The following is a 23,687-nucleotide window of genomic DNA, read 5'->3' on the forward strand; positions in this document are numbered from 1 at the left end:
TTTCTCCTACCAGTCCTGGAATCAAAAGAAAGTCTGAAAAACAAGATTTCTTATGTAGTATGGCATGACAACATTGAGCAGTTGTTGCTAAGGCTTTCAGTTCTCATTAATTAACTACTCATTTCATAGTTCCTGGGAAAAATGTGTTTTAGTACTTCTTTCTCCAGGGTGATTGAACAAAGCTTCCATTGTTTCTCCAGTAACAGTACAGGCAGATGTTAGGATTATTCGGGGTCCCACTGTCTTTTGCATTTTGTCTCTCGCCATATCTGAGAAAAGGAGACCAAGTATAGTGTGGTTCTTGCTATACTAGTTAACTCTCTGCTAATTTTTTTCACAGATACAAGGTAGGAAAACAAACTTAAATTTTATATTGATCTATAACAAGAGAAGATTCTGGAAAAGAGTGGTTTTCCAGTCTGCAGGTTCCATGAACCTTGCATATATTATTACTCAGTCAAGTCTACCATTGGTGTTACTGCAAATGATCTTGTTATTTTAATCACTGTTTCACATTAAAGTGACAATTTTTTAAATGCTCAACAAATGTTTTAAGTAAGACCTGTACACGCAAGTGTTCAGTGATTTTCCTTTGAAGAAGTTAGAAAGTTCTGTGTCTTAAAGTATTATTGCCATTAGTTTAAGCACAAGATATACCACTACTATATATCTTGCAGCTGTTGGGTTTGCAGCTCGTAAAATGAACAGCTCAGACACATGCCCTATTTTTTCATCGCTAAAGTAATATGAAAGGGAAACATGAAAGCTATTTTATAATTCAAAAAAAGCCTGAAGATAACTAAATAAGTTTTCTTCAAAAGCTAAATGTCTTCCTGTCAGATTGACTCTGTTCTGTTTTTAAGATCTTCTTGTTCATTTATGGAAATAACATTCTTAAAAGTTGATGAAATATTTGACACTTGTTATACTGATAACTCTGCAGTGAAATCTGCATTAGAGGAGAGCAGTTAAAGCAGTATCCATTTGAATGGAAAAGACAAGCTTAATTATAAATTTTGATTTAAAAAATAAATTTGTTTAAGCTAAATATATGAGGGCATGGTATCTAGTTTTTTCCAGAGGTAGCTGACACTGGACAGTATTTGTAGGATGCTCTAGCATTACACTTTTAAAAGTATAGTTTTGGATGTGAGAGACCTAGCAAACCAAGGCTTTTAATTTAGAGAAGATGGAAATCCCTGATTTCCTTGTAAAATTGGTAAATTCAGTGAAAGGGCTTTTTTTTTTTTTTTAAATCACTGGGATCTGAATGTAGTCTTCCCAGTGTTTGGACTAATGCTGTCTACTGAAGTGAAGCCTCTTTTCTTTCTTGGAAAATAAGAGGAAGAATCACAGCAACTCTCTCTCCACACAATTATTTTTGAAGCTTTCTTCCTGCCTTTCTCTCTTGGAAGAAAGCAATTTGAGAGTCAACGTAACCCAGCCTAAATGCAGACTGCTGTCAAAAAAGCTATCCCATTCTGGACCTGGCAGAGAACCCTATTCAGATTCTCCGTGGTGGAGCCTGTCATGTGGTCAGCAGAAGCATTTCTCTCAGGTTTTGTCTGGGTTAAGCTGCAGCCAGCTATGCTGCTGTCACTGCCAGAAATGGCAGTTGTGAAGGCCTTAAACCTGTGTTTTGCTTGGAGGTCTTAGCTCTCTGGCATTGGAGTCCTTTTCTGAATTGAGGAAATTATGTCCATGACATAATACTCACTCTCTCAAATATGTGATGCAAGTTGCAATTAATCAAGCAATGGATGGGCCTGAGCTTAAGCAGACTAGACAACATAGCTAGAGCTTGAGTTGGGGGGAAGAATCGGTCCTACATAGTCCCCAGGATATTTAATTTCAAGCATATTACTCTTGACAGCTTCCACAGGAAGTGAGATTGAGCATTAAATGAGCTTGCACATCTCTGTTCTGGGCTTCCACCTGGTTATTTCAAATGTGGGCTTCCAACCACTAACAGTGCAAAAGAAGACAAGAAGCATACATGTAAAAAAGAGTTCCAGAGCACCTCTTTTCTGAGAAGTTCTATCTCACATTCTCTCTTTTGTCCTGTGTGCTATGGACAGCAGTTTTCTAGGTGGTCAGTTGGAGGTGATGGTGCAAGTAGAAGTCTGATGGCTTAATGTGAGCTCTGAACCTTATGCCTAAACAAAGGAGAATAATGTTTTGTGTACCAGTGACTTCACTAAGCAGCTTCTATATGAAAACCTGAGGGATGACTTTCAGACAATGCTGGAGATAGTTCTCCATTTTCTGGTCACACAGCAAATCCTAACTTTGATCTGATGAGACTTCTTGGCTCAAATGTAAGCTTTCAGGCATTCCAGAATTTTCAAGGAGTTGTTCATAGTGGTAGGCAAAATTTGTATTTAGAGATAAAGATTATCAGAAAGAATTGGCTATGTTCAGATTTGCTTTTCATTAATGTGAGAAACTGCCAAAGTCACTAAGAAAGAGTTTTGCTAAATTTATCTATGCTGCAGTAGCTTTGCTTGCCTTTCTCCATGTTGCAATACAGTGTATTCTTTTGAACTTTCTTGCAATACTCCTCTCCACTCCTTCATCTGAGAATCACTGTATGAACATGGATGCTGTTTGTGAGCTTGGCTAGCCCCTCAGCTGTAATTTTTTCAGGTTTGCCCTGTAGAATTCATAGAAATTTTTAATTTAGTGGTAGCTGTGCTCCAGTGGTACCCAAATCTCTCAGCAAAAACAAAGGATACAAAGTAAACTCCTTTAAATAACTACTTATTTCAATATTCATCCAGAAGTCCATATCACTCAAGCAGTATAGATTGATTTTGACTTTAGAGGATCTTGGTCTTTGGAGAGCAGTACTTGGTCTCTGTGATGTTAAAGTTTCTCAGTCACCATCCTGAGAAAACAGTGTTACATTCTTCACATCTGTACAGTCTGCACTTCACATATGTACTCTTTAATGTGATGGAAATACTGTTGAAATCCACAGTGAAATTTCAGTTGCTTTTAGTAGAACCAGCATATCACCTAGTAATTTCATTTTGTGTTTGTATTATCAGAACTTACATGCTGGAGGATAATATTTTTGCATCATGTAGATGCAAGAACAAGAACTAGAGAAGAAAAATTAAAACAAGAGTAGCTCCACTTCTATAATTGGTATATGACCCTGCCATTGTTAGCCTTGCTTGTATGTGTGTAAAGGAAACAGATTCTTGTAAAATTGAGATTTAAAAATAAAATGTGCTTCTTTGTATTATTGAGTGTTTTTCAGTGCGAATCTCATATGCAACAGGAGTGGGGGAAGAGCAGCAGTGGGGTTGAGAGGCAACTTGAGAGGCACTGCTTTAAGGGATAAAGAAATACAGGTGTGAGACAAAAAAGGACTTTGATAGTCCTTGTATGTAGAACTTTAAAGGACTGCTTGCAATTGTGAATTGATGCCTACTCTCCTCCCCAGCTTTTTCCTCCTTACAATGTATGCAAAAATATGTCTTTGCAATTCTAGCTGGCATTGAATTAGAAAACTGTTTCCTAGTTCCCAGAGTGTGTCTCATTCAGTGTATTCAGATAACTGCCTACAATATCAGAATTTTCAATTATGAGTTGTCTTTAGAAAAAAATTAAAACCATGAAGCCCATTTTTTACAGTTATTACCTTTTCCAGGCAATAATAAACAGCACCATCACCCCCAACATGACATTTACTAAAACATCCCAGAAGTTTGGCCAGTGGGCAGACAGCAGGGCGAATACAGTCTATGGTTTGGGATTTTCATCGGAACATCACCTTTCAAAAGTAAGTATAACCAGTGGCAGCTCTTCCCCTAGTGAAGCTACTTAAGTGTATTTTATTCCTGTTCACAATATCTTGGCTCAGTACTCACTACTGCTGTTATTTAAAAATAATTTACAAAAAATTGTTCTGTATCAATCCTTATAATGTGAATGCACAAGAGTAAGTGTGATATCTGCAAATTTTCTTTAAACTGATGAAGAAAATGAGGGAGATTAAAGCCTATTACACTTTATTTTGCTAATGCTTTCTAATTACAGATTTGCTAGGTTTTTATTTTTTAAAAATTGTTCTTCCATTACAATTTTTCCATTACAGAATTTAAAGAAGTAAACAGTTTGGTATTTCTTGTGTATTTAGATGTCCTAGAAAAAAACTGTACTCTTCAGATGCATTTTTGTCTTTTAGGCTACATTCACTTTCACTGTTCTACTATGTAGTACATCAAATTACTATTATTTCAAAGTTTGCAGCCTTAAAGTAAAGCTAGTGGGAAATATATTCATTGTAAAAGAAAAATATATTTTCTGCTGGAATTCAAAAGTTGAAATGTTTGCTGAAGCAGTATGTACCATACATGAGTTTCTTTTCTAGTCTACTTCTACAACAAGGAAATAGACCTCGTTCCAAGGAAAGAAGAAATCCCTGTTTTTCAAACAGATGGCATAGGTCCTCTGAGCATCCTTTCTACATTACTTATTGTTTTTGCTACTACCCTGGTAGATGAGTCCAAGAACCTGTACAAGTGTGTTTTTCCTTCAGATGAGGAATTTCAATGCAGTTTAAGAGCTTGTGTTTATATTAAACAGAAAATTTTCATATTTGAAATAAAGAAAAGATTTGGACACCCATGTGCAGTAAGAGAAATACATGTTCAGGAAGGAATAATGCTGGCTAGCTGTTTGAAGGAGGAGTAATCATAGCAGCCCTCTTGAGAAAGTATTTGTCACTATCCAAGGATATGCACAGCCTGCCAGAAAACTATTAAAATGAGACCCAGTATGGCTAGTTTATTTGGGCAAGCATCAAACTTGTAATATTTCTTCCTTTCATAATCACTTGGTTTTCCTTTCCACAAAGCAGCACAACCACCGGACATTCTGAGTGATTCTGGTATTGCATGTGCATTTGCACACCTATCATTGCTTCAGTGAACTTGGAAACCTTGTCAGTTAATTTGGTGTATATGTCCTAGAAGCACTTGCTTACCAACATGGTAATAACTTCTCTTAATATTTCAATGGCTTTAGCACAAACGCCAATCTAGTTTACTACTTTTGTAGACTAGCTTGTTTTTATTATTCACAGATGATTCTTTGAGGGCAAAGCACCCTGCTGTAGTCATGAACACTCTGTTTGCCTGACTTTCAAGCTCTAGGTTATCCTTGCCAGTGAAAGTACATTGGGGTTTTTTAATCTTTGTCCTCAACTCTTCTCTTGCCTTCCATCGCCTTCTTAATTACAGTTCTTTCAATCCCATTCTTTTGACTGCCATCAAACAGATGTCTAGGACTTTTAAATATTCCTTTGACATAAAGCTCTATATTGCTGTTGAAAGTTAAATCTGAAAGGCTATAGTAGACATTTTTTCTTAATTTCTTTTTTTCTGAGTAGTTACTCAGATTGCTGTTTTAAGGACAATAAGCACATTTATTAAGAAAAATACAGACTCACAGACGCTTTATGAAGATTATGGTGAATCTATGAGCCCTTTTCAGCATACTGTTCCTGTTGTATTATTCCTTAATTATTAAACTGATATTCATATGAGTTGCAATTGCCAATTGTTGCTACTAGAATTCCTAAAGATTTAACTTTTTGTGTTATTTAAAAAATTATAAACATATTGATGGAGAAAGAAAACTTTCCTTTAGATTAGAAGCTGTTCAGCCACTGGAGCTAGTAGGTGTGTTAGGCTGGGAATCAGAAGAGCTGAATTAGATCTGCCCCATAACTTTGGAGAAATTGTGTCTATATTCTCTTTCTTGTTTTGTCTCTCCCTCAGATTACTTACCCTCACTTCTGTGCATAGCCAGGTTCACCAGAGCACTTTGATACAGCTAGCACTTTAGGATTGTAAGTGTTTCAAGTTCCAGAGAGCAAAAGGCTGCCTGCAACCACAAAAAAAGTTGGTCTAGTCTATGACCAATTTCCACAATTTAATGATGCAAAGAATTCCAGCAGATAAACTGTTTATTCTCACATTATTGTCTGCATATCTTACAGTACACGTTTGACTTCTGTACTATTTGTGTTTTGTTCATGTGCCCCTGACCTTCTGAACTAATTGCTAGGGTAGAGTGCAACAATGGCAACCTCTTTTCTGTATAATTATTGTGAATAGAAATTAGTGGAGTGAGACTATCTGATGGAAAAGTAATGGCACTCTAATCAACTTAACATACAAATAGTATAGAGGAAAATTAATTAAATATTTCTGATATTTATTTCTGTTCACTTGGCTGTTCTCAATGTTAGACCACAAATACATCTCAAGACTGCTCCATCAGATGTCGGTGACACTTGAAAGATACCTGTGTTGAAGAATATTCACAGGACCATGATTTGTTAGCAGAGTCTTGCTGCTGCAGTAGGAGAAACAGAATGTCCTCTCACTTTCAGGAAAAATTGAGACTACTTTCTCATTAAGAATATGTCTATGCTTTTGATAGTATCCTGATGTATAAGAAATACTCCTTTTAGGGTACCCTGTCTTACCCTCTTGAGTTAGCTGACCTGATTTATTCCATAAAACTTAAAGAATATGCTAAATGGAAAGTGCCACCATGGATACTGGCAGCAGCCTTATGTAGTCTCCATGCACAATCTTTTTCTTAAAAATCTGATCTTCCAGAAAACTCCTCCTTTCATACCATGAGGCTCATCTTTGTTATTCAGGAATTTTATCAAGAGATAGCTATTATCCATCACCTGGCTGTCTCAAAGAATTCTAGAAAATTTTTGAAAATCTCAACTAATTGTGCTTTTTGGCTCTTTCTTAGAATGCTATTGATCTATGATTTTTTAAAAAAACATTTCTGTGGCTGTCATATTTACTGCATTTGTCTTTAGCCATTTATTCCATACCTCAGAATCATATTTGCCATTTAATAATTCTCTGGTCTTAAGACTGATTTAACTAATAGGTTACCTATGAGATTTTGAGGTTTAGGCACAAGTCTTAAAAAATATTATCTGGTTCTGGTGACGTGTTGCTAATTTCATCATCTGTTCTGAGACTTTTTTGATGTTGGTTTAAACGTTCAGGAAAAATAAGCTTTCAAATAACATAACAAATGAAATACAGGATACAAATGGAGAGAAATTAAAGTCCTCAGATACCAGTAGCCTACCAGAAAGGTTTTTTAGGTCTTGCGTAGTAAGTGAAGTTCTGATTGAAAATAATGGGTGAGGTTGTGCCACACAGAAGGTAGCCTTTGTACCTTGTATATATACATTGAGTGCAAAATTTCTTCATATGCTGCTGCCAAAGAGATTTAGAAGCTGCTGGAGAAGCTTCTGATATTTTTGCAGAATCATTTCACTCTTAAGCTGATCATATTAAGATAATGGTGTGTATAAAAGCAATAGGACACAAAAACAAATTTGTGGCCACTCTAGCAGTTAGTGTAGTGTCAAGATGAGAACTGTGAAGCCAATTTTTTTTCTAGCCAGAGAAACCAGGCCCTATCCTTAACAAATTAATTTAATCTTTCAGGTTTAAGAGGGCATATATTTCTAAATTGCTGCTATAGCTATTTTCTGGAAGAGGTGCATGTAGCATAGAAATAAAGCCTCATATGGCAGTTCCATGTGCAATTTCATGATTTACTGTTCAGTATAGGCAGTTCTAGTTCAATGAATTTGTTCTTTAACTTGATTGATGTCAATGAACATTCTAGAGATGAACACAGTATTTCCACTGTTTCTTTTCTAATTAGCTATTGAAATTATAAATGCAGTTAACATTTGGGAAGAAGTCAGTATGGTTTCAGTCATGAAAGAATGAAGTACATTGAAAGCTTTCCTAGCTCATGTTGATCCACATAAGGCTTCAGAAGCAGATTATTTGTTATTTGAAGGGGGTAAAACGGAATGTGAAAGCAGCTATGCAAGGCAGTTTGTCCCTATTACTAGCTGTCTCTGAGATGAGTTCCTTAAAACTACCAGCAACAGATCATGCTTCATTGCATTTTCATTTTCCTGACATATAAAGAGTGTGTATTAAGATATGTTTTAAGATTAAGTGCCTGAAAGGTATGTCACTGTGTAACTCATTTAAGTGAATATCTAATAAGGAGAACAATTTTTTAAATTACTGACATAATTTGACATTGTGAAATGCAAAGTACAGCATTCTGTTCTGCATGTAATGTATTATTTCACGCCTACTCTTTCTCTCTTTTTTTTATTCTTTAAACATATGTACCTTCAGTTTGCTGAAAAATTTCAGGAGTTCAAAGAAGCTGCGCGAATAGCAAAGGAAAAATCCCATGAAAAGATGGAGCTAACAAGTACACCCTCTCAAGTGAGTCTTATTGGCTGATTCAAGCATCATACTTCTTGTCTGTATTACTTACTGTTATTATTCCTTACATACATAGGTATTAAAAATTAAGGGGCAATTTCGCAGTTACTATGAATCCTCTCATTGGTCAGCAAGAGTGTCAAGAAGTCCTAAAAATACATGTAACATATACTGCAAGCAAGTCAAAGGGACTTGCTCTATAATAAAATTGTGTGGTTTTTAAATTCCTTTTCCTTTATTTCACCTTTCCCAAGTAAATGAATAAACATGTTTATGTAAATGAACTATACTAAACACTTTTTGTACTATTTCCTATTGTATCCACAAAACTTATGGTGGTGCACTGTAAATAACTTTTATAGAATAATCATTGCACCAAAAATAAAGGTGGAAACAGCAAACCCTTTTTACTTATTTCCTACTGTGTAGTTTTCTCTTGTGAGATGCATTGAGGGAAGATGATAGATTCACAGTCTGGTTCTGGGGTTTTATTACAGTTAGCTGTGATGTACAGTAAGAGTTTATAAAAGGTATCTCAAAACACAAACTGAGTTAATCGAGGCAAAAATTTGACAGTCAGTTACTATATTCACATTTGCATTAGTTATGGCTAAAATTAATTATGAATTTTTAGAATCTGCATTGGAAAAGGAAAGTCCTTGAGGCTTTTATGCCCCATCTCTCCTGTATTCACCTGCCCAAGATTTTTGACTGAGCTATTTGCTTTGTTTTAAGCAGTGGTGAAGACAAATGCAATTCCTTCTCTCAGGGAATGCAACAACTTTAGAACTGCAGCAGGGATTCCTGAGTTGAGTAGACTGAACCTTTTTTATGGGGCGTCTTTTCATTGAATCAGTGTATCTTCAGTGCTTTTTACTGTAATAGGCTCCTGCTCTTTGATGGAGTAAGGATGGCAGGCAGTTTGCAACATGTTGCACAAATAGTTTTATTGCTACCAGAAAGCTACATCTGGTGTCCTACCAAGAGAAGTCAGTGGAAATAAGAACATGCACAATGAACAAGCCTCATATTGTTTTTCCAGTAAGCATTTTGCCTGAACGCTAGGCTGGCTTTTGCTATTAATGGGAAACTGCTTACTCCACTGAAGTTGAAAAAAAATAAGTCAAGGTGTTCTGTGAGTTTACTTTACTGTCTCTAAATTTTTGATAAATTCTACAGAGACAATGGAAGTCTGTATTTCAATATTATACACTTGTCAATAATACACACTTGACTTTAGAAACAGTGAAGTGCTTCACCCAGGCCTCTAGTTACTTGATGTTATAGGCAAAAAAATTATTATGCTTCTCTTTGATACGTTGATTAATATTTTGGACTCAGAATTTAAATCTGACACTGTCACGTGGTGTGACTTATTACATGGTTTGGATGTAAATTTGAGCTATTCACTCAGAGGCAAGATGCTTTTGTCTTGCAGCTCATCAGGGTTAAAGCTTTCTCTTAAACTGTGTGAGCTATTAATGTTGTTCATTTTCCTTTTTACATATGAAACCTAACATTTTATGCTGTAGGCAGTTACAGAAATGTTACTCTGAGTGATTCTATAATGCCTATTGAGGGCTGCAATTTCATTATGGCACACTTAAGAATAATTTCCTATTCAGGCCTTAATTTTCTTCTATTGGCTTTTCACTATATTGGTAAGCTAGTGTATTATTCTGAGTAATGCAGTTAGTGCAAGTGCTGACACATGAGCATAGTAGTTTTCACATACTAGTTCCCTAGAGAGAAGGGAATCAAATAAAGGACTTCAGAGTTTAGAACAGATAAGAAGTAACGGCATCATGACAAACTCCAGCAGTTCTGTGGTACTGGGCTCTTTCAGTCAGATTTATGACTGGGAGGAGGATGGGTGCTTGGTACTAGGTAGGGAAGTTGGGACCATAGAGACATTTGAATGAGCTCCTGCTCTCATTTTCATTATCTGCTAAAAGGTGGCTGCAAAGCAAACAATTCAATTGTTGTCTTTCTGAATAGTCTTATAGCTCTTCTTTCCTTTTACATAATGATCTATTGCAGAGGGGGAGAGGGAAAGAGAGGAAGGAGATATTTTTAATGGTCAGTAAACGCCTTGCAGGAACCTGGCTTTTTCAGCAGTGCTTTGGTGGCATTGACAGGAAGGACATTGGGAGGTTTATGAACTCTGTAATGACAACTCAGTCATCTAAAAGGATCAGTCCCTCTGCAGTCTTGGACAAGCAGATATCTTTCCATGTTAAATTAGTAATAAGTAGGAAAATATGCATATCAAAACTGGAAAATATAAACATCAAACTTAATTTGAATGTTTTATTTCTCTTGGTACAGCTTCAAAAAATGTCCTTGTTATTTACCAGTTAATTCAAGTACTAGATATGGTACATTTCCCACCCTCTCTACTACAGAATTCTAGAAGAGTAAAAGTACATACAGTTTTCTGCCTCAGTATGCCCTTACAGACTGAATCTTTTTGAAATATCTCTACAACTAATGTAACAAAACACTGCACAAGACATTTGCTGTCCACTATTGTTTGATGCAAGCCTGAATATACCTCTGCTACATGTGAGTTTCAACTCTGAATGCCATGCAATAACTTGGGAAACTGCAGAGAAATAGAAATCAAGAGATAACAGCAAAAATATCTCAGAAAATTGGTATGTATTTGTAGTTCAAATATTTAGCAGACTCTAGCCATGTTAAAACTTCAGAGCAATTTTGCCTTAAGTCCACTGAAATCAAGTTGATTGTGTCAGGTGTTACATGCTAAAACTTCAGAGCAATTTTGCCTTAAGTCCACTGAAATCAAGTTGATTGTGTCAGGTGTTACATGCTTTAGCAAAGTGCTGCTCCTATAAAGTCCCTCAATAGCCAGGAAGTAGAAGTTCCGTGGGTTTTTTGATATTTTGTTTCATTTGATGGAATATGTTATTTGGATTTCTTTTCTTTTATAGTGTGTGGGAAACACATGGTAGAAAGAAAACCATACATAGCCTAATTTGCAGTTACTTTATAGCAGGCGTGCCTTGTCCCCTAAGCAATGCTGCTGCTAATTTTAAACTCTTCATTCTCCCTGTTTCTTTAATACTCCCTGTTCTCTGCCTGCCTACCAGCAGGCTTTACTTTAATTTTCCACAATATCAGATAATAGATAAAATAACCATTTACCTTAACTATAAGGAGAACTTGTTCAGAGAAAGACAGTGGCCTAGACCACCAAATTAGAAGAGAGATGCTGCTTTTTGTATGTAAGTCCCATTGAGTGCCCTGGGCTTTCTTGAGATGAAGAGTAACATACTGTTTCTGTGTCAGAGAACCTGTACTTTAAAGCCATCTGTATGAAGACAGATTGATATAATAGTACACAATTTATCTATATCTAGTATGTCTGGAGGCTTTGGTCTAAAAAGAAGTTTTCTATTTTGGGACTTCTAAGACCACCTATGCACATAGCTGTACCATCTGGTGTCCATTTAACTGAGCCTTAGGTAATAAAACCTTGCAGTCCTCTTACTGTGTTTACATAAAACTGAAATACTGGGTCCACTGCTTTGCCACCTCCTGTTTCCCAGATCCGTCTTGTAATATAGGAAATCATTTTGCTTTTGTCATAAAACTCATGGATCTTGCAGTGGAATTCCACCCATTTCTCAGTTACTAGCTTCCCCATGCAGTTACACTTAGATATGGAGTTCACTGAGCTGCATGAAACAATAGCCTGACAATTGTGTCCACCTACCTGCACCCCTTTCTTTTAATTTAAAGTAACCTTAATTAGGTTTAAGTGCAGAATCAAATAGAGCAGTTTGTACAGTTTGCAGTTGCCCCCCATCAGTCTTGAGAGGTTTCACCCCAGTCAGTTGGCATCTGAACCTCAGTTCTTTTTTTCTAAAGATGACTGTGCTCTGATAATTATTTTTTTGACCCTGGCCATTTCACATTAAGACCTTTTTTGGTTTCTAAAATTGTGGGTAGGTAAATTATTTAAAATAGTCTTGTCTGTGATTCTGAGCCTTTCCTATGCAAACTATTAGGAATAATTATTGCCTGAAAAATTTTACAATCACACAATTTTTAGTGAAAGAAATGGTTGGATTTGGCAAAATTATCCTGGTTTATAATTTTTTGTCTTTTTCTCTGTAGATGTACAAAATTCAATTAGAGCTTGTGAAAAAGGCCACTTTCTGGGATGTTATATGAATTTTTGCAAGAAATATGGCCACAAATGTTTCATACATGTTAGGGTGGCAGTAGCCAGCAGACTTATGCCACTGCCAGGCAGTGCAGGGAAGCACTATGAAGAATAGCTGTGCCAGGGAGGTGTATGGAATCCTTACTGAGACAACAGTATAATACTCAGTATCTAAACATATTGGATTTGTTTTTGTTTGTTCATTATTTTAGAACCACTACCTTCTCCTATTTTTTCTGCTCCTTATTGTTATCACTAAAAGGTGGCTTGATATATGCTGTAATGTCTACTTGTTTTACTTTAAGGACTCTTCTGTAAGTGCATGTGTGTTTTTTTTCAAGGTGTTGAAATATAAGATATTTTTTTATGAATACCCCACTCTTATGTTTAGTCTAAATAGTAAATATCACAATGTCATGCCCAATTTTGTAAAATCTGGAGTGGATATATGAAGTTATAATGGTATGCAATAAAAATTTAATTACGGATGCACAACTCACAAAATGTTTCTAAAATACTTTTACTCTTCTAATTAATATAAAATGGGAACATATTATTTGTAAACATTTGTGAAAAATCTTTTCACTGTAAGTGGCTATTTCTTTATATTTGGTGTCTTGTTCATAGTCAGGTCCATTAAAGTTGTCTGCAAATAAATTACCTATCAGGCAGGGGTAGTTGTGAATGTGCCAAAGCGCTGATTAACCTGTACTTTTTGTAGAGGAGAAACACATTAAAAACTGATGTTTCTTGTGTTCATGAATTTGCAGGCCAGGATCCTTTACCTATTTCATAGAATGGGATGTGTTTCTGCTTTAATTTTTGTTACTTGAATTTCATTCATATTAGAAGTCTGTGGAAGTACTTTAATGAAAAAATAGGCCTAGATGGAACTTGTAATTTTTTTCCTTCTATTGAAATATTTTTTTTGCATTCACATTTATAACATTTTAATAAGTAAACTCTGATTTTATGTATCTAGTAGTAGTGTTGCAGGAATTTTTACCTTAAAGATACAAACTATACAGATTTTTTAGACTGTGGTGTGTAATTTTTATAATACATAATGTAGTTTGAGAAAAAGAAAAAACAGAAGAAAATATTTTAGATCCAGAAAGTTTCACTTATTGTCAATGGAAACTGTCTATCCTATTGGATGATGATAATAATTACAATAATAGTAGTAGTAGTAGTAGTAGAAGAAAAAACCATGCCATTTGTATAGAATAATTTATTTGCCTCTTTATATTATCAACTCTCTTCTTTTTCATACGTAAATGTGTGCACAAACATACATGCTGGTGTGATGAAAGGCAATGAAAACCACAGCAGTGCCTTCTTGCTCAGAGGCAACCATGAAGTTCTTGAGGTGTCCAATTGCATAGCCATGGCTATGTGTACACCTGGCTGTAGTTGGAGTATTCTCCTTCCCAGGTAATACCATGACCAGCAAGCGCTAGGCCAGGCTAACATGTCTATGAAGATTTTTGCCTGTACTTTGCTGAACAAGTGTTCTTTACATACGACTCATGGGTGAAACTGGGAACACACCACAAATGGCCCTCCCACTGTTTGCTTTGGTTAATAAACAGCACAAAAGCTAGATTTTGAAACAAATACCAGAATTGTTTGTTTCACTGCATTAGAATGTAAAGTATGAGACAAGAATTCCAAGTGTCAAGAGTCACCCCCTGGGTATCAGAATGAGGGTGGAATGTAATTCAATGTAAGAGAGAGGTCTGTATTAAGTGGAAGGTTGGATCTTGCAAAGAATTCATAGGCCACTTGTGTTTTGTGTAAGATAATGAGAAACTTTTGGTAATATACTTCTATATTAAATACACATGATGAAATGTGACCATGAGGGATGCTGGAAATCTGAACACCATATTAATACTAACTAAAGTTTGTGTATTGTTTAAAAATTAATGTTAGTGTTTTTATGTACATAACCTTTCTGGGCAGGTCAGTTTCTAATTTCAATATGTTTTTTGTTTCGTTTAAGGAATCAGCTGGAGGAGATATTCAGTCTCCTTTAACTCCAGAGAGCATTAACGGGACAGATGACGAGCGAGCGATGCCAGAAGTGACGCAGAACTCAGAACCAAGGGCTGAACCAACACAGAACGCATTGCCATTTACCCATAGGTACAGATTCCATTCCCACATCCTGATTAAGTGATACCTATCTCCTTCCTTGTTAAAGGGACCTTCTCCCATGTTGTTTGCGGAAACAAAGCAAACCCACCTCTCATCCCAAAAATGGACTCACTTTTGGATTTGTAATATTGTTTCTAATTAAAAAAAAATACGAAAAAATCTCTTGGAATAAGATTTGGGGGAACATTATAGTTTAATCAGCCCTTGAACACTGGCTAGTGTAGGCGTCCCTTTAACAGGAATCAATATTTCAATTCTGAGCTCAGTTCTGACCAGTAAAATTACCTGCTTCATATATTGAAATTAAATTATTTTTGTACACATTCTTTAAATGGCTGATGGAACTTGATGTCAACCTTTCATTGGCAAGTTCTTGGAAGAAAAGGGACTCTTACAGTATTTTTGGGTTATGAAGTTTAAAGCAGGCTTTAATTGCACAGTTCTCTGACAGTTGTAAAATTTTTCAACTATTTTTCAAAATACAAGAGAAGTGCAGCTCTGCTTCAGACTGAATTCTTGGTTTTTGCATTAGGAATGCTGTGCTCTGTTCTTTGAGAAAGGTAGGAGTTTTTATTTAATTATACAAGTGATGAGTTACAATGGGTATATCTTGCCTATTAGAAGTAATTGTAAAGGAGTCGCTCTCAATAAAACACATACCTTATTGGGACCATGGAGAGTAAGTGAAACATTTAATAAAGTTAGAATGCATCTAGAAATACTAGATTTATTTTTTAAGCATTGTGTAATTCAGCCTAAGTAGAGTTTAAGAGCTCTTAATCAAAGTTTGGGGAATATTAACACTTTAGATATGTAATGCAATTCAAAGTGAGCACAAGTGAAGCCAAAATTGTGCAGAACATCTCAGTTTTTGTAAGAGAATAATGCTGTTACGCATCTGGAAAAAAAAATATGCATTTTTCAAATGAGAAAAACCCTCTTACACTATTTTTTTTAACAGAGTGATTCTGTTTATTTTTATACTGTCACCAGTGCATGTATTATATGTTTCAGAAGAAATGGTGCATTGTGAGAATGTTATGTGCATGGTGAAGGAGTATTACAAATGTTGCAGATCTATCAGTGCTCTGTAACAAGTTTGTTTAAACTGTTTGAGTATCAAAATTTTCTATCAATATTTTTTGTGAAAAGGAGTTGTGATAAAGCCCACACATGAATAGTGTGGTTTGTTTTTTTAAAAAAATGATAGTCTGAAGATGTCCCCTCTGGTTCTGCATATGTAAATATGTTTTCTGGTATGCCAATGTAGTAAATAAGTTTGCTCTCCATTGAGCATTACTGAAGACACTTGTGAAACCCTTTTGTCATTTTTAATGATACAGAGTAGAGTTTACAAAACCTTTACATGCATTGCATTTTTCTATCTACTTAATGTATGCAGTGTGAGTGCCTAGTTTTAGGTTTTTGTCCTGTTAGATATCAGTAGCTAGAACTAATCTTCCAACAATAACTCTGCATTTTGAGATTTGCTTCTTGTTCATTCTGAAAAGACCAGTGTTTTGTCTTGCTAATGGTAGCTTAAAGTTTGTTAGTGAAGTATTACTGAACAAAACCCAAGTTTATATACCTCTTTGAAAGAAATTAAATTTTTTGTATAGGTAAGGATTTTATTATAAATAAGTAACTTTTATTTATTTATTTATTTATTATAAACAAATAAATATGCATGAAACACATGCACAAAGGAGATGGAAAGTGAAGCCTCCAGGACTGTGTTAATCCTGGTTAAATGGGCATGTTTTTGTAGAGGGTTTTCATAATAATAAATTGGCAACTAGGTAGACACACCTAACTGCTTGTGCTGTCTAAAAGGGTGCTCTCAGTCTGCTTGCCCTGACTTACTAGGAAAAAAAAATTAAAACCTTATGTCCCAATTATTGGAGACCCCTGGGCTTCTCATGTGTCAGGAGTACAGGAAGGAACTGTGCTTTCCCTTGTTTCTTGCCTTTCTGATGATGTGTTGTGTATGTGGCACTCCATGTGTGATGGAGAAGAGTTGCTGAACTGAGCCCTTTCCTTGTGCACCCTGGTAACTTCTGCTGATCCTGGGCCTTTTCCTTCTGCATTCTACATTTCTGCAAAGGTAAAGTTTAGTCAACACTTCTGGGTCAGGAAGGTAATGCTGCAAGGGCATTTGAGTGTTATCTTTCGTGGCATTTCTTTTCACTGGTTTGCCTTTAGTCCAGAAACTCCTGATCAATCTCTAGGTGCTTCTCAGAAGAAAAGGCATTGTGGATTTCACTGCAGTGAGTTTAGTTGTAGGGCATGTGAGAGTCACCCAGGCTGGTTTACACTGCACTGAAATAACACTACCATAGCAAGTTCGTTTATTCAATAAATGGGAAAGCTCCATTATGTTCTGTCATCAACACTAGATACTTACTGTGTGAAGAATGAAAAGGTATGGTCCTCAGTGTGTGTTGGAGCACACAGAAGCAGGTGTGGGGCAGAACAGAAGGAGCCCGTGCAGTCATGGGGCAAGTGTAGCTTCATGGGCAGCTGAGGTGAGCAGCTCTGTGTGGCAGTGGTGGCTGTCCGGGTGAGAGCTGTGGCAACCAAGAAGGTTGTCAAGCACAGCAAAACCAGGTGTCTCTGTGGCAGAGGAGAGAGAGGAGTTTGAAGGGGGCTACTGTCAAAATAGTGATTCAAGTAAGGGGTTTCATGTCCTTATATGAATTGGAAGTCTGACAGGAGTAGAAAAGGTCAGCAATTACAGGTGTGAAGGTTGTTCTTTAGTTTATATCCTACTGCTTGTCATTTTCAATCTGCACACCTGAAAAATATTTTGTTATAACATGTCTTTTCTGGCCAGATATGTTTTCTTCTGACCTTTAGGTCTTAGCGTAAGTAGCTTGAGATCTTTTATGTCAGCTGAATAAGTGTAGACTACTTTGGTATTTATAGTTACTTTCTGACCCCAAAAATCAGCAGTACTCAAGTCACCTGAGTTTTACTAGAACTCAAATGTCTTATTATTTCAGTAAATAGTTGAAAGAATTGAAATTAACATTTCCAGAATATGTCTAAAATTCCATTAATATCCCTTGAGCATTACAGTGCTGAAGTCTAGTTGCTTCAAATCTCACCTGGAAAGTCCTAATGCTCTTCACAAGCAGTGTAATTCAGATCAACTGCTTGAGAGATAAGTATACTAAACAGTTACAAGTCTTGCACCAAAGATAAACTCTTGTAATTAAATATCTTGCCTTTTTTTTAAGCTATGTATAATGGTTAATGTTGAACAAAGAAGTAATATTACTGTGAACTCCCACATCCTATAATCTTCTATACACTGAGCACTGCTGTCATGGGTAAATGTTGCCAGAACAAATGAAGTAAAATGTAACCTAAGGAATGACATTAGAATTTTTTTAAGTCTTATCCATGACATTGATCAGTCCTTTTCTGAACAATAGCTAGTCCAAGAAGACTTTTTTCTAGCAGAATCTAGGTAATCAAATCTAACATTTAAATTAAGACTAAAAAACATATAAATTTTTGTTCTATATACATATTTCTCTTCTTAAGTAAAATTTAGTTTCCTCAGATATATTTCCTGTTTAAAAATATTTTCCACATTCCTAAAGTTTTCACATGACCAGGAATTGTCTACTATACACCATGGGGATTAAAACTTTTATTAAACCTATTCAGTTTTAATATTTTAATTATATTTAAGGCTGAATAGTGTATTTGGTGAACTTTGCAAGTGCTGCTTTTTTTATAACTGTTGAACTTTCTCTTTCACTCTTGAAGAGAATACATTTGCTTATAACAAGCTTTATTCCATTTTTGACACCTTAAGAAGCTGATAAAACACATTTTCAGAAAGGAAATATAAGAGGATTCTTCTGGGACAAACTCTGAAAGTCTTCAATTTCCTGTCAACCATGACTTGTACCTGTTACCTCATTTTATTTTGTAATGCATAAACTTGGAATTTCTATTGCACAATGTTTTGATCAGTTAATATATAATGTGTGTGTTTGTTACTTGTTAGTTAAAACTCACATTTTTGTATTCAAGTTTTTAATAGGGAATTTGAACTCATTGCCTTAGTGAAAATGGACTTAATTCGAATGACGCTTATATCTTAGATATGTTATTGTCTAGATAGGTTACCATTTAATAATGCTGCATGTAAATCCAATGCTGTACAACAAAGAAAAACCAAAAATTCTTGCTGATAGGTCATGCTCTTTCTCTGAGTTTTCATTAAAAGTTGTATATAGAAATCTCTTCGGTAGATTTTTTCACTGTGTGTATTGAAACTACTCACATCCAGAAGCATAAATATTATAGTTGTGTTATAGTACAGGTACTTTTTGAATCAGGCAGAACTGTTAACTTGGCTTTAAGGAAAATCTTTGAGTTAATAATTATTGGGGTATTTTGTAATTTGAATTTAAACTCAAATCCTAGTATTTAGATGTTTAGTATAGATTATGCTTCCTTAATTATGCTTTGCCCCAGGTAGTCCTGGGGCAAATGTTGCTTTTTTTAAAAAAATACTTGGGTTTGAATGTTATTTAACCTGATCAGAGGATTATTTATTGTTGTGAGGATGCTCACAAGCTCTCTAATCAAAGCTCCTGCTCAAAGAGCAGCTATGAGATGAGATCAAACTGCTCTAAACTTTATCCACTTGGGTTTTGAAAGCTTTCTGGAATGGAAAAGGGTAAAATCAGACATTTTTGAAAGGTTTCTATATAACATAAAAGGCAGCAACTTTTTCATGTTGCACAGTACTATAGTGAACTGTGACATTTTAGGGCACACTAGAGGAATTCTGCAAAATTCACTTGTTCTGTTGAACAAGATTATTATTTCTTGTGTCACATTCAGAGAAGAAACTCAGAGATATGTTTCAGCTGTCAGTATAAGTAAAGAACTGGTTAATATAGAAACTTAGACCTAGATCTGACTTGTCCTCAACCAGCATTTTCTGATGTTGTGAAGCCATCTGTACTGTTCTTCCAGCCTCTTGTGCTTCACTGTCATGAGCCTGGTGCTCTCCCCTCCTTTCCCGACCCAAATCCTGCTGCTTCCCAAACTTGTGCACTTCTGCCTAAGCTGCTGGAATCTAGCTCATGTAGGGTCTCCTTCGAAATAAAAGTTCCTGCTAGGAAATTAGTAATTTGAAAGGAAGGTCTCTCACATTGGTTTGTGTAATTATGCTTTTTATGTCTGACTTGCCTGATTTTGTCAATTTCTGATGATTCTTTAAGATACCTTTGAAATATATAGTAAACCATTTTAATAAGGTATCTCTAGTAAAGGAAGGAGAGATAGAGAGGAAGAATGTCCATGTTGTATGTGTTGTTTAACTCTTCAAAATTAAGAAACTCTGGAACTAATAGAGCTAATTTTAATAGCTAGGGAAATGGGTGTAAGCAAAAAACTAAAAATAATCCAATGCTTAAGAGAGTAATTTCACTACCTCCCTTGTGGACATAGGCATGTTCTTATTTAGGATATGTGATTTGCTTACCTCCTGAGGTTTATTTAGTGAGAATTCCAAGAGAATGGTGTAAATTATATGAGTTGGGTGTCTAAAATTAGATTATATAAATACCATCCTCAGGGACAACAAAAGCACTCTTGAAACATACCTGTCAAGTACATTCTTAGAGGAGGAATATAATCCTTATGCAATTTATATTTAAAAAAAACCCAAAACAAAAAAACAAGCTGAAACCAACTTTTGCTATGTGATTTTCCTCCCTTTAATCATGTACATAAGAAAGAAAAAAAAAACCCAAACAAAAATCAGTTAAAACCAAAAGAAAATGATCTTGCTTAAGGAATAAAATTCTATTTTTGAAGTAAATGCATTGGGTTCAACCTTTTCAAAGTACGGATGACATTAAAGATTGTTAGTACTTCAGCAGCTGTAAACATTGGCTTTGTGAATTGGGATATGTGATGCTTAACACTAAATCTGATTCGGTAGGACAAGTGGCTCGGGTTGGATTTTTGTGTTGCACCCATTATTTAACAATCATTACTTTTGTTAATATTCTCACAGATACAATTTTTGAACTGCATTAATTCATTTTAGGAGTCTACTCTTAAACATGAAGTCACCTGTTTTTGTGATTTTTAGGCAGTAGTGGAGGAGCTTCTTTATTCTAGGTTTTCCAAGTAACTTACTTGAATAACAAGCTTTTTCTATTGTGCATTTTGATATCAGAGTGAATACTTGTTAAAATTTGTAAGCAGTGTCTGTGGGGTTTGTACATAGTATAATTTGTACCTATATTATTTAAAATGTGATGGATTTTGAGTTGTAAGCTTAAGCATGACATCATCTTTTCAAAAATCATTATTAAAACTATAGTTTTAGAAGATCTTATGTAGACAGTTGATACCTCATGTCTTCTTTACTCCTCCTTCCATCACTGTTTTTGATATTGTTTCATGTCATTATAGGAAACCTTTCAACCAGTAAGAAGGGATCAGGTGTATAAAGATTAGGATTAAGGGGACTGGAGCACCTTCTCTGTGAAGACACACTGAGAAAGTTGTGGCTGTTGAACCTGGAGAAGAGAAGGTTGAGTGGAGACCTCATAACAACCTTCCAGTATCTGAAGGATCCTACAGGGAAGTCAGAGAGGAGCTCTTCATTAGGAACTGTAGTGCTAGGACAAGGTGTAATGGGTACACATGGAAATACATGAAATTCGGTTAGATATTAGGAAAAAATTATTTCCTTTGAACCTGGTGAGGTACTGGAGCTCAGGTTGCCCAGAGAGGTTGATGTCCCAACCTTGGCTGTATTCAAAGCCAGGTTGGACAAGGCCTTAAGCAACCTGGTCTAATGGGAGTTATCCCTGCCCCTGGCATGGGGGCTTGCGACTAGATGATCTTTAAGGTTCCCTCCAATTCTTAGCATTCTGTGATTTTATAATTCTGTAAACTGCGAACTGAACTTTCCTGAGGCACCATGAAGTAGACCAAAGTCCTGTCCATAATATATTAGAGATCTCTTTCATATGTCTTTTGAAAAATTTTTTTCAAGACTGAAAATTGTTGTTAATATCGAAGATAACAGATACACCACAGAAATGCTGCCAGTCTCAACACGCTATTCTCCAAGAAAACAAACAAACAAACAAAAAGCTTTGAGAGGAAATAGTCACTTTGTAGAATTGCTTTTCATTTGAAACTCATCTGTGGACAGACTTAGCACTTTGAAACTACAATTGTCATGCTTTCTTTGCATTGGAAACTTCACTGCATACCTAGAATTTTTCAGGCTCCCATTAATGAACAAAACCAGAAAGCCAATAATACCTGAAGTTGCCAAGGAAGAAAAAGCCAAAACAATCACATAGCTATTGATCTCTTGAGTTTCAATGGGTTTTCCAAAAGTCTTGACCTTGAGAAGAGAAACCTTTTTAAAAAGAAAGACAGAGTGGATGTTTTGCAGGACAAACACATTTTTCCGTAAGTCTGATCACTCAAACATCACAGTCTCTTCCTCATTGGCTGGGAAAGGAGTTACATAGAAGTATTTCAATGTAACAGAAACCACCCATGCCTGTAAATTCAGCCTAGGATTAATTCTTGGTAAGAAAGCTGGGGGCTTTCTTTAGAACCTGAAATTTGGACTGTTTGTTAGGAGACTTAGGGCAGTCTGTTCTGCAGGTAAGAGTTACCACACAGTTTGCACCTGTCTACACACACACATGCTTTGCTTTGCCAAAGAGACCTCTTCAGTGCCCTGTCTTATGCCCCAGAAGCCACTCAGAAGTGTATGTTAGAAATAAAGTCTCCTAGTAGCTGGTGTTTAGCTGCTTCGTTTCAAGTGCAAGTCCCCTTACCTTTGCCACACAAAATACAACACTTATGCAACCATCTATACAGGTAGGCAAATGCTAAAGTAACATTTCTAGACTTGTGAATTTACTATTTTCTGTCTCTAAAGTGGGTCTGCCATTATGATGTGTTTCTGTGCAATGCAAGAATAATCTGGTCTTGGGTTTCAGGGTACATGCTCCCATCCACATAGAATTTATTGAAAAGGTTATACAGTTTTAGAGAAAAAGACATTGAATAGAATTGAAGATTTGTGCAGAACAATCTCCATCATTATCATATTTAAATTCTTGCGTATTTTACTCATCCCAAGGTTCACTTCATGTTAGCTTTGATTTTTTTAGTAAAATCAGATACACTTGTGCAACTTACTGTCAGTAGTCATGGAAGTCTGACATACGCCTTAGTGAAGGAAATTCAAGTGTTGCTAAAGAGTTTTGATTTCAAGGTCTACAAGCTCAAAACATGTTTAAAAAAACTTCTGCAAGAGAAAACTTGGCTTTTTGTCAGTTTTTTATATTAAAATATGTTCCAACTCATAGTGATAATGTAGTTCCAAAATACAGCTTTAAAACTTACTCCTTTAAAGTCTACATAAACCTGCCTCCCCCAAGCCATACTTTCTTGAACATTTTTGAAGAGTATGTTTTAATGAGGAAACATCTCTAGCTGTTCAGTTTATCAAGTACTTGAATATCTTCACCCAGGTATTTTAAAATGAGGGTGATGATGCACTGGAACAGGCTGTTGGGAGAAGTCATGGATGCCCCAACCCTGAAAGTGTTAAAGGACAGGTTGGATGGGAGTCTGAGCAACTTGGTCTAGTGGAAGATGACCCTGCCTATGGTAGGCAGGTTGGAGCTAGGTGATCATTAACATCTCTTCCAAACCAAACCATACTAATCTGTGACTCTATGATAAAACAAGTAAAACAAGCCAGAATCTTTCAGTTAGAGGCTCTTTTCAACTGTAGGGTCTTTTCATTTCCAAGTCACTTGGCCCCTCTACCCTGCACCAGGTATTGTGTCTGTTTCACCTGCTCCTATGTTCTTCTGAAACTTCCCTGTGTTGCTGTTCCTTATCTGCCTGATTCATTCTAAGAGAGAGGGCAAACTTTACACTTTTTGGGCAGTGGGGCCAAACCCAGTAGAATACTTGAAGAAAGTATTTTTTAAAAG

The 23,687-nt window shown here is 35.9% G+C and overlaps 1 protein-coding gene across 1 annotated transcript in view; it reads left to right on the top strand.

The window, feature by feature from the left end:
• HOMER1 (homer scaffold protein 1) overlaps nucleotides 1-23,687 on the top strand; it is an 89,084-nt gene that overhangs the window by 27,859 nt on the left and 37,538 nt on the right. Inside the window, exons 3-5 of the mRNA XM_068176353.1 lie at nucleotides 3,659-3,790; nucleotides 8,223-8,315; nucleotides 14,513-14,655. Coding sequence (XP_068032454.1) covers nucleotides 3,659-3,790; nucleotides 8,223-8,315; nucleotides 14,513-14,655 — 368 coding nt within the window. The remainder of the gene's footprint in view (nucleotides 1-3,658; nucleotides 3,791-8,222; nucleotides 8,316-14,512; nucleotides 14,656-23,687) is intronic.

The sequence above is a fragment of the Anomalospiza imberbis genome, chromosome Z, assembly GCF_031753505.1.
Source record: "Anomalospiza imberbis isolate Cuckoo-Finch-1a 21T00152 chromosome Z, ASM3175350v1, whole genome shotgun sequence".
Classification (NCBI taxonomy): Eukaryota; Metazoa; Chordata; class Aves; order Passeriformes; family Viduidae; genus Anomalospiza; species Anomalospiza imberbis.